At 26.8% G+C, this 12,524-nt stretch overlaps 1 protein-coding gene across 2 annotated transcripts in view; it reads right to left on the reverse strand.

The window, feature by feature from the left end:
• LOC117176829 overlaps positions 1–12,524 on the reverse strand; it is a 223,115-nt gene that overhangs the window by 119,586 nt on the left and 91,005 nt on the right. For both annotated transcript variants that reach the window (XM_033367166.1, XM_033367165.1), the window contains 3 exons: positions 11,974–12,000; positions 10,286–10,457; positions 7,240–7,438 (listed from right to left, as the gene is read on the reverse strand). In XM_033367166.1, coding sequence (XP_033223057.1) covers positions 7,240–7,438; positions 10,286–10,457; positions 11,974–12,000 — 398 coding nt within the window. The remainder of the gene's footprint in view (positions 1–7,239; positions 7,439–10,285; positions 10,458–11,973; positions 12,001–12,524) is intronic.

Below are 12,524 nucleotides of genomic sequence, written 5' to 3' on the forward strand. Positions count from 1 at the left end.
CTCATTTAATGCTCATTTAATGCCCTATTGTCAAATTTAATGCTCCACTGTAAAAAAAAAAAAAAACAGGGAGTTACGCTAGCTTAACGTTAAGCTGCCGGAACCCCATTTGAAATAAACGTTGAATCGAGTTCTTTCCTATCAAATAATTAAGGGTTCATTTAATGCTCTCCAAAACCACAAAAAATTATCTTCCAAAAGCCACACCTATTACTGGAAAATCACCCTGAATATAAATTATGCACAAATTGTAAATCTGACAATGCTGAGTTAATGCTCATTTAATGCTGCATTCCCAAATTTAATGCTCCACTATTTTAAAAAAACGGGGGTTACGCAAGCTTAACGTTAGGCTGACGGAACCTCCGGTTTAAAAAAATTAGTTCAGCATTAAATTTGGCAATGGGGCATCAAATGAGCATGAAATGAGCCCTTAATTATAGTATTGTCAGATTTACAATTTGTGCGCAATTTATATTAAGGGTGGTTTTTCAGTATGAGGGGTTGCTTTTGGAAAATATTTTTTTGTGATTTTGGAGAGCATTAAATGAGCCTTTAATTTTATGATAAGACATAACTCGAGTCAATGTTTATTTCACATGTGGTTCCGTCAGCTTAAAGTAAATCTAGCGTAACCCCCGGTTTAAAAAAAAAATAGTTAAGCATTAAATTTAGCTATGGGGCATTAAATGAGAATTAAATGAACCATTAATTATGGAATGTTCAGATTTACAATTTGTGCGCCATTTATATTAAGGGTGGTTTTCAAGTATTAGGAGTGGCTTTTGGAAAATAGTTTTTGCGGCTTTAGAGAGCATTAAATGAGCCTTTAATTATGTGATAGGACAGAACTCGATTCAACGTTTATTTTACATGGCGTTCCGTCAGCTTAACATTAAGTTAGCGTAACCCCCGGTTTAAAAAAAATAGTGGAGCATTAAATTTGGCAATGGGGCATTCAATGAGCAGTAAATGAGCCCTTAATTGTAGTATTGTCAGATTTACAATTTGTGCACAATTTATATTAAGGGTACTTTTACAGTATTAGGGGTGGCTTTTGGAAAATAATTTTTTGTGGTTTTTGCGAGCATTAAATGAGCCTTTAATTATGTGATATAACAGAACTCGATATAAAGTTTATTTCCTATGGGGTTCCGTCAGCTTAACGTTAAAGTAGCGTAACCCCCGACTTTTTAAAAATAGTGGAGCATTAAATTTCGCAATAGGGTATTAGACGAGCATTAAATGAGCCCTTAATTATGTGATATGACAGAAATCGATTTAACATTTATTTCACATGGCGTTCCGCCAACTTAACTTTAAGCTAACGTAACCCCTGGTTTAAAAAAAAAGTGCTGCATTAAATTTGTCAATAGGGTCTTAAATTAGCATTAAATGAGCCCTTAATTATTAGATAGGTATTAACTCGATTCGAAGATGTGGTTACGTCAGCTTAACATACCTGAAAATACAGAGTGAACCCCGAGGATATCAAACGATTTCATATAATTCTGATTATCAACTTCAAATAAAAATGGTACACTTTTGCGGAAAAAAATTAATTTTTAGACAGGGAAAAAAAACATTTTTCCAGGTATCTTTCTTTTACAGTGAAAAATACTTTTTACTAAACATAGAAGTTGTAGGTCTAGTGGAAATAAAAAAAGTGTCATATCTGAAATTTCTCATACGCTCCCAGAATCTGATTTTAAGAGAGAAAAAAAACGTTTTTTCCTTATTTTGATTTAATATTTAGAAGTTTCTCATTTTTTCAACTTTAGCAACAGTGTATTCACATTTTTTTAAATCCAAATTTGAAGAGCTTTTAGTTTTCAGTCAAATAATTAAATTTTGAACAAAATAGTTGAATTTTGAACCAAATTGTTGAATTTTCAACCTAAAAAGATCAATTTTCTATCAAATGATAGACTTTTAAACAAAATGATTAAATTTGGATCAACAACAGTTAAACTGCCAACGAAATAATTGAATTTTTAAGAAGACAGTTCCATTTTTAACATAAAAGGTGGATTTTAAATCCAAAAAGACGAACTTTCTGTCCCAATCAACGAATATTTAACAATATCGTTGAATTTGCAACCAAAGAGAATGAGTTTTTAACAAAATACTTGAATTTTCAACCAAATATTCGGATTTTTAACAGAATACTGGAATTGTTTACTACAAAAATAAATTTTCAACCAAATAGTTGTATTTTCAGCCTAATTTTCTAACTTCAAGTAAAAATATAAATTTGTAATTAATAAAATTAACATTATAGTTTCTTTTTCAAATAGAAATTAATTTACAAAAAAATGAATCTGTAACCAAGAAAATAAATTTTTAATAGAATGGGCCAACTTTTAACCAAAAAGACGAATTTTCTACAAAAGAGTTGAACTTTCCACCGCACATATTAATTCTCTGTTAAAAAGATGAATTTTCAGCGTAATAATTTAAATTTCAACCGGAGATGAATTTTCAATTAAAATGATGAATTTTTAACAAACAAAAACAATTTTTTTAATAAAGTAACTAAACTTTTAACCCAGAACTTAAATTTTCAAATCAAATAGACCCATTTTCAACAAATTTAACTCACAAGCAAAAGACGGATTTTTTTGTAAAATAGCTGCATTTTAAACCTAAAAATATACATTTTCAACGAAAAGTTCATTTTCACCACAAAAGTGGCAGTATTAACTAAAAAAGAGAAAATTTCAACCAAAAAGTATACTTTTCTACCAATAAAGACGAATGTTTAATGAAAAAAAAAATAATAATAAATAAAAAATGGAAAAGTTACATTTTTAATTAAAGCAAAGATCAAATTTCTATCAAAAGAGATGAATTTACAAAAAGAAATATAGACGAATTTTTAACAAAAAAAAAAGTGAATTTTCTACGAAAAAAGATTTTGCACTTTATAGACAAAAAAATTTATAAATTTTCTAGCCACGAAGATAAATCTTTTCGAAAACAATTGAATTTTCAACCAGAAAATGTGAATTTTTCACCAAAAAGTTTATTTTCATCCAAACAGTTGAATTTTCTATGAAAATCATGAAATTTGTAACTCAAAAAGAAAAATTTTCAACAAAAAAGTTTAATTTTCCAGCCCAAAACACTAATTTTTTTACAAAATAGTTCAATGTTTCCCCAGAAATAATGAATTTTAAACAAAAAACGATTAATTCTCAACCAATAATGGAATAGTTAAACTTTCAGTTAAAAAATTAATTTTCAACCCAAAGATTGACAGCAAAAAACTGTTAGATTTCAGAAATTTAAATGAAATTGTTGTTAAAATTGAAAACAAAATTGGGAATAAATGAGAAACTTTGAAATATTTTCGATTGTAGCTTCGTAATTTTCACCATGATAAAATGAACAATTTATTGTTAAATAGTGTGCTTTTCTATTTTCAAATAAAATAAAACATTATAACTCAAATGAAAACTACCAAAAAAATGGTTCGGCCACTTTTTTTTGTTCAGCAGAGTATTTTTCCTATTTTTTCTTTAAGGGAATACAAATTACAGGACCATCAGCAAAATTCAAGGGCTTTTCCAAGTCTTTCCAAATAAAAAAGAATGCAAGGCCTTTATAGGTTTTCAAGGATTTCAAGGATTTCCAGGACGCTAGACACCCTATTTATAGGACTTCATTCATATCTGTCGAATGAAAATTGTTATACTTTTGATTAAAATTAGCTGAGTTATGACCGCCATAATATTTCTAAAACAATACATTTTCTATAGAATTTCGATTTTCCGAGTATTAAGAAAATTATAAGTTTCCTATATTGGACTATAAATGTCTATGTCCCTGAAAATTATTATCTTTTTATTTCTAAAAATGTTTTTTTATATTTGCCTAGTATAGACCAAACAGTGGAATTTATAAACAAAAGTTAAATTTTTAAATTTTCAGTTAAAAAATTAATTTTTCTTCCAAAAAAGTCAAATCTTCTACAAAATATATAAATTTTTTGAACTAAAAAAGATAAATTTAAAACCAAATAGTGGAATCTTTAATCAAAAAATATAAATTTTTAACCAAGAATGGAATACTTAAATTTTCATTTAAAAGAATTAATAAAAAAGAATTTTTAGAAACGCAGTTCTTTCAAGTGTGTAGTTGAATTATCAACAAAATAGTTGATTTTTCCACTAAAAAGGATAATTTTTTTAATAAATCATTTAATTTTCAAATAAAAAAAGAGACATTTTTCAGAACTGAAAAATGCAGTTAAATTTTCACTGAAAACATTTAATTTTGAACAAAAATAAAGTTTAACAAAATAGTTAAATTTTCAAAGAAAAAGATGAATTTCAAATTAAAATAATGAATCTTTAACAAATATAATGAATTTTTATAAAAGTATTTCAAATTTCAACACACAAAAAGTGAATTCTCAATGAAAAAAGAAACAATTGATACGTCAACAAAAATGATTTTATTTTTAAATCAGAAACAGTTCAACTCAAAAAAAAAAGTTTTAACAAAACAGTTTAACTTTAAACCGAAGAGATAAATTTTAAAACCAAGGAGATTAATTGTTTACAAAAAAATATAATTTTCAGCAATAATGAATTTTTAACAATAAGACATGAATTATGAACAAAAAAGAAAAGTTGTTAAGCAAAAATTGAAAATTTATGTTTTCAGTCAAAAATGAAATACTTAAATTTTAAATTGAAAAAATGAATCTTAAGCGAAAAAAATTAATTCTCAATGAGAAATGTAATACTTGAGATCTCAAACGCAAATTGTTTGAATTTTAAAGAAAAATAGTAACTTAACCAAAAGGGCGAATTTTCAAAAAAATTGTTAAAAATTTGAACCAATGATATGAATTTTCAATCAAGAAGATTAATTTTTACAAAACAAAAAAACAGATAAACTAATTTTCAACAAATAACTAAAAATTTCAACAAAAAATAGAATACTTCGATTATTTTGAAAAAATAATTTTCAATAACAAAAAGTCATTGTTCATATTTCAACCAAAGATGTTAATTTTATATAAAAACAGTTTAACTAAACGAATACAACATTTTTAACAAAGTAGTTGAATTTGATGGAAAATGTATCAATTTTCAATTAAAAAAAGGTACATTTTAAAGAAAAAATGGAAAATTTTCAACCAGAAATGAAATACTAATGTTTGATTAAAAGGTTCAAAATAAATATTTAAATTTTCAGGGAAATAATAATATTTTTAACCAAAAAGAATCATTTTCTAATCAATAACAGTTGGATTTTTGTCTGAAGAAAGATAAATTTTTAAACCAAATAGATGAATCATAAAAAACAATTACTTTTAACCAATCAGTTGAATTCATAAGTAAATAGATGGATTAAAAATCTGTTAATCTAAATTAATCTTAATCTTTTAATATATAATATTAATAATTAATTCTAAAATATAATAATATAATATATATAAAATAATAAAGTATAATCTTAATTATATCTTTTAATCTTTTAATTGAAAGTAAAAATCTTTCAATCAAAAGAGACGAATTTTCAACAAAATAGATACATTTTGAACGAATTTCCATCCCAAAAAGACGAATTTTTTAGAAAACAATTGAATTTTCATCAAAAAAGTTCATTTTAAACCAAGAAAGAAGAATTTTTAACCAAGAGAGAAGACTCTTCTAACATAAAAGAGAAATTTTCAATCCAAATGAATGAATTTTCTATCCAAAAAGGCAAATATTCAAGAAAGCAGTTACATTTTCGAACAAAAAAAAATACTTTTTAATAAAACACTTGAATTTTTAACCAGATAATCGACTTTTTAACCAAAAATAATTAACTTTCAACGGAAATTAGAAAATTAATTCAGTTTGCTTTTTAAGCGAAAAGAATAGAAAAAGGAGGATTTTCATGATAACTAACTTTTAACAACTTTTAACAACAAATAAACTAACTTTTAAAAAAATAATTACATTTTCAAACAGGTGATGAATTTTCAAATAAAATTGTAAATTTTTGACTGGAATAGTTGAATTTATAACCAAAAAAATGAATTTTTAACTGAAATGATAAATCTTTAACTAGAATGATTGAATTTTTTAAGTAGAACTAATTTTCATATAAAGAATACGTTCGACCGTACATGACGAATTCTCCACTAAAAAAGGTAATTTTTCAATCAGAAATTTAATGATTAAAGTTTTAGTCACAAAATGAATTTCATTCAACCAAATTTTTATTCCATTTCAACCAAATAAATTTATGTCCGGTTAGTTCTAGTTTCGTTGATCTCTCCGAGATAGAAGGACGAGAAATTCGGATTAGTGCGAATCAGCACCTGTGTACCTTTTACGTGTGGTAAAGTGTTGCTAGCTGCAATTTCTAAAAATTGTTCTCAAGTAAAGGAGTTATGTTCGTCTGTTGAATGTAAGTATGTTCATGTACATTTATTTGTTATTTATCGATTTTTCATAATAATTTCTAAAAAATTTGGCAAAAATGTGATTTTTTCCATCAGACGCATGGGAATGAAATGTCCAATATGTATGAGAAGGATGTGTGACGACCGTCGTTCATCAATGTGCATCGAATGCCAGAAATGTCGCGAATAGTAAGCATTTCTTGTTGACAAAATTCGAGAGAAATTCGAAATAAAAAGATTTTCATGTAATTGTGGCATTACTTTCATTTCCCTTCCTTCATAACTGTGAATCATGCATTTTAAAATACCCCAACTTTGAGTTGGCGAATTTTTTCCAAAAAAGTGATTTTTCAAAAATGCTGCTTTATTTATAACAAATTTTCATGGAGAAAATGAATGATTATCCAAATTTTTATAGAAACATTAGATTCAACAGGAAATTACGCACAAAAACATGTGTTTAACATTTTTCTAGTCTCAATCTCCTTTTTTATATTCGAAGTTGAAAATGCAAACGCCAGCTTCGCACCAGTGTACCTTTAGTAGGGGACAGAAAGGAGTGTACCGTTTGAGGGCTAACATAATTATTAATATAATAAAAACTTGAATTTTGTTAAGATCAGAAATAAATTCCCGGTGTTTCAATTAAATTCGCGGTCGACTGGTTAATCAACTGAACATGTAAGTTTTATTTGAATACGAAAATCTTGAATTTTATCCTATCTAGAGTAGAGTGGTTTCCCTTATACTCCTACAGTTACGATAACTAGTTCAATGGAATTATGGTTACTACCCATCACTGAAAATTAAACGTATAAAAACTAACTCACCTCAAATCTTCGAGTTCGTAAAACATATCCTTACTGCTGTCATGAATATAAACTTTAACATGAGGACTATCTAAATATTCCATGGTAAGTTGCTTTGGAAAACTCCTGACAAAGAGAGCCTTAACAGTATCTATACTTGTAATTTCATTTGGAAGTAATGCACGTTTCGTCTCACTTCTGTACTGAAGGAACACCAATCCTAAAATAACAAATATAAACTTAAGAAGCACTTTACATTTTTTTCATTAATTTTATATTAGGGAAACTGACTTCCAAAATTATGTTCTTATATGCTTTACAAAGATAATCTTTTATTTTTTCTAGTAAAGCAATTATAGCAAAAGCATAAAATTTGAAAAATTTCAGGTGCTCTTAAAAATATGTGTTCCTTTTGAAGAAAAAATTATGTATAAATTTGAGCTAAAATTTGGAATAATATGAATTTTTTATATTAATCAATATATTTGAGTCTTTCCATTTGAAGGGTTTCATTTTTACCAAAATATTTTAATTTTCTATCTGAAAGCAAGATGAATTTGAAACTAAATCGTTAAATTCTCAAACAAAGGAGATGAATTTTCAACTGAAATTATGAATCTTCAAACAAAAAACGGAATTTTTACCAATGTAGTTCAATTTCAATCAAGTATTTAAATTTTTAACAAGAAAACACGAATTTTCAACAAAATAGCTGAACCCTCTACGTTTTTTTTTTAACAAAAAAGATAGAATTTTAAACCAAATAGATAGAATTTTTTTTACCAAAATAGTTCAATTTTTAACAACAAAAATTATTTTTTTACCATGATATAAATTTTAAAACGAATTTTGAACGAAGAAAGAAAAAAAATGTTCTAAAAATTGTTGAATTTTGAAACCAAAGAGACAAGTTTTCTACAAAATAGTAGAATTTTTACGCCAAAAGATTGAATTTTTAACAAAAATTACTTTTCGACCAAGTAGCCCAATCTTTTAACAGTAAGACATTAATTTTCAAAAAATTGGTTAATTTTTTATGCCGAAAATATTAATTTTTAACAAAAAAATTCATTTTCAGCCATATAATTAAATTTTCTACCATTTTTGAACCCTCTACAGAATTTTTTTTATCAAAGAGATGAATTTTCAAACTGAAAACATGAATTTTCAACAAAAATTTCAGTTATTTGTCAACCAACTAGTTGAACTCTCCACTAAAAAGTTTAATTTTTGACAAATACATGAATTTTTAACCAAAAAGATGAATTTTCAAAGAAAAATATAATTTATTTCTAACAAAAAATATTTTAATTCGAAATCAAACACAGCTGCATTCAAGCAAAAATGCGAATTTTCATCAAAATAGCTGAATCATCAACCAAATTAGATTAATTTTCTGCCAAAATAGTTGAATTTTCAACACCAAATTTAATTTCTTTTTACCAAGAGATAAATTTTAAAACAAAAAATGTTTGAATCAAGAAAAAATCCCATAATTGTTCGATTTTCAAACTAAAAAGGTTTAGTTGTTATATCAAAATTATTAATTTTCAACAAAAAAGTTAATTTTCAACCACTTTTGAACCAAAAAGACGATTTTTCAACAAAAGATGATGTAAAAATTATGTAAAAATGTAAAATGTTCAACCTGAGAGATGATTTTTCAAGAAAATAGCTAAACCCTCTACAGAACTTTTTTCGCCAGAAGAGATGAACTTTCTAACTGAAAATGTCAATTTTTAACACAAATGTTGATATTTTTCAACCAACTAGTTAAACAAACTACAATTACTTTCTACAAAAATAACTAAATTTTTAATAAATAATGAATTTTCAACCAAAATAGATGAATTGTCAACGAAAAATCTAATTTATTTCTACCAAAAGATTTTTATTTTAAATCATAGATTTTAATTTAACCAAAAATGCGAATTTTCAACAAAATAGCTGAATCCTCAACCAAATCAGATTGAGTTTCTTCCAAAATAGGTGGGTTTTCGAAAAAAATGTTTTTGCTAAAAGAGATTAATTTTGTAACAAACAAAAAATTTTAATTTTGAACCAAAACAAAAAATCGTTTGACTGTTTAATTTTTAATAAAAAATACGAGTTTTCTACAAAGCAGTTTCATTTTCAAATTTAAAAGATGACTTTCCAACATAAACATTATTAGTCAACCAAATAGTTGAACTTTCCACCAAAATACATGAATTTTCAACCATGCAATTAAATTTTCAACCATGCAGTTAAATTTTCAACCAAAATAGATGAATTCTCAAAGAAAATTATAATATTTAAAATTATTTCAACCAACAAAAAAAAAATTAGTTTGAAATGAATCGTAGTTCAATTTAATCAAAAAAAGACGAATTTTTAACAAAATAGCTGAAGCCTCAACCAAAAGAGTTTAATTTTCTATCCATACTTGGCCCATAAACATCTCTTAATAGGAGATATACAAAAAAATCCTAAAGTATGTTTAAAGTAACTAAAATTAAAGAACCAAACTGCAAAAATCATAACTAAGTTACGTTACACGTTACTTCTTAAAAAAGTATCGAATTTAGCGTAAAAGTTACAAATAAACATAACTTTTTAGTAACTTATTTAATTCTTACAAGATACTACCCAGCACTAATGGAAGATGAGTAGACGAATTCATTGGATCTTTAACTCACATGCTTACTAATTTTATTATTGCGAAAAACAACCACTAAGAATAATTCTTCCAAAAATCCAATTTTACCGTTCAATTTGCAGTAAAAATTCAAGAAAATAATTTCTGTGATATTTTTTTGTATATTTGAAAATAAGGAAGGTTTAAGGAGTAATAAGAAAGAAAGATTTGAAAGCTTTAAGGCCGATGAAGGAGTACTAGGTATTGTTGGTTTTATGGTAGTTAAAAAAAATATATTTTCTAGAGCACCTTCAATTTCGAAAATGTTAATTTTTCGGACCACCCTATAATTGGCAATGCATAAAATAATAGGAATAAAGGCTTTAAGCATTATTTTGAGTTTCTCGTATGCGATGAAGCAAAGAATGAATAAATTGGAAGTTTGGTTACCTAATGGTCGTTCCAATGTTTTACTTGGAGTTCGTACAACCGGCAGGCTACTCCGTTGTTTTCCACCTCTCCGAAAGCCGGTACTAGAAGTCTCGACTTCGGACATGATACCCGGGTCATCATCAAAAAGCATCGCCGACGAGGGTGGTGGATATCCACGCGGAAGAGGTGCCTGCGAAATCAAAATCTTTTTTCAAAATGCAAAGAATCATGACAAAAAACAAATGTTAACGTAAACATAAACAAGTTTATTTCCACGTCCACAATATCAAAAAAAAATTTCTTCATCGACAACATTTCAAAGGTAGCACAGCACAGCATATCAACCCACATTAAGCCGATTTTGAGGAGAGACAAAAACGTTCTATAAAGTCTAAATTTTAGTTTAACCCTTTAAAGGGCATACTGGGTGTAAACACCCAGCAACTAATTTGCGCTTTAACAAAACGTACCAAATTCAAGAAAATGGAACATATGGTGCCAGATTAACAAATGACATGAAAACCTATTTTTCCATGTCATTTTCACATCAAAGTAGGGTGTTTCATTTTTCATTGAATTGAAGCTTTTATTTTTTAGAATAAATACCTTCTTTGGAATGAACATTATAAGACTAATTTTATTTTGGAAGCGCCGTATCTCGGAAGTATCCAAGTAACATTTGAAGTAAAAATATCAAAAACTTAAAAATTTATGAATTTTAAAATGAAAGACGTCATTTTTTAAATTCTGTTTCCAAAAAGGACATTTTTAACTACTTTAAGTTTCAAAAATTGTTATGAAACCTTTTGCTCCTTAAACTAGATAGATTGAACATCATTAATTGGATTTCTTGTAGAAAACTATCCAATACCGTCGACCTAGCACACGGTTGAATACCCTTGGGTACCTAACACCCAGTATGCTCTTTATGTAATTTTACGAAAGTGTGCCCTTTAAGGGTCAATTAAAACCTTTGAATTTCGTTTCTAAATTTCAAGCCAAAAAGTTCAAGTTTCAACCGAAAAGTTCATTTTAAGCCAAGAGAGATGAATTTTCAACCAAGAAATATGACTTTTCTACGACCGAAAATAACTTTTTAATTGAAACTGAAGAATGAAAAAAACACAGAAACACATGAATTTTAAACAACATAATTGAATTTTCAACTAAAAATGATAAGTTTCCAAACGAAAATGGAATACAGTTAAATTTTCAGTTAAAAAAATTACTTTTCAACCAAAAACAATTATAAATCAGTTGAAACAAACAAAAAAAAACTAATTTTTAGCAAAATAATTAATTTTTCAAGCTAAAAAGTCGAATGTTTTAGAAAACAGTATTTAGCTATTTATATAAGATTCAGCGGCCCAAAATTTTATTGAAATTAATTAAATTGATTTAAAATAAAAATTGAAAAAATAAATTTAAGTAAATTATTTTGATGTTTTTGAGATCTTTTGGCTGTGCTGCCCTTACTTTGTTTCCCTGTGCATATCCGAATTTTGTATCTTTGAATATCTTGGATTGGTACAATTAATATTACCTAATTGATTGAAATAAAAACTCTTTAAAGATTCGTGTAAAATGCAGTTACCCATTTAAAATATAATTAATTAGAGAGTACACACACAGTGAAAGAGATGATATTCATGCTGAAAACAGTTAAGAAAGTAGCACATTAAAGAAGAAGGTGTTAGTAAAATTACCTTTCTCTGACGAGATTTTGTCCCCATCTGTATGCAAATTCAAATAGAAACACATAGAAATTACGCTTGAGGATAAAAAGTAGAATTAAAATGAATAATTAAAAATTACTGGAATGCATTTCAGGCCTCGGGCTCATACTTTTTTTTTTAAATAGTATGCAAAATAGTGTAATGCACTTGTTGAAATATTTAATCAAGGGGTTAATTACTTTTTAAACCTGGCATACAATCAAGGTATACATAAATCCTGGAAAAAAATTCCATGACATTTCCAGATTTTTTTTCAGAGATATCTCAAGACTTTGTGATGTATGATTTTTCGATGTATGATTTTTCACAGTAAAAACCATTCAAGTATTTCGCACTTTTTGTATAGTTAAATAGATAGATTTATTTCTCCATTGTGTGCTTTTGCAAGCTTTTACAATATTTGATGAACCCTCAATTACATACGAGGGTAGTTCAATAAGTCCTTAGAATGACCAACAGATGGCGCGCGAATCGCTCCAAATCATCTGTTTTCAGTCAGCACCACTTCCGACTAGATATAT

The sequence above is a fragment of the Belonocnema kinseyi genome, chromosome 7 (genome assembly GCF_010883055.1).
Source record: "Belonocnema kinseyi isolate 2016_QV_RU_SX_M_011 chromosome 7, B_treatae_v1, whole genome shotgun sequence".
NCBI lineage: Eukaryota > Metazoa > Arthropoda > Insecta > Hymenoptera > Cynipidae > Belonocnema > Belonocnema kinseyi.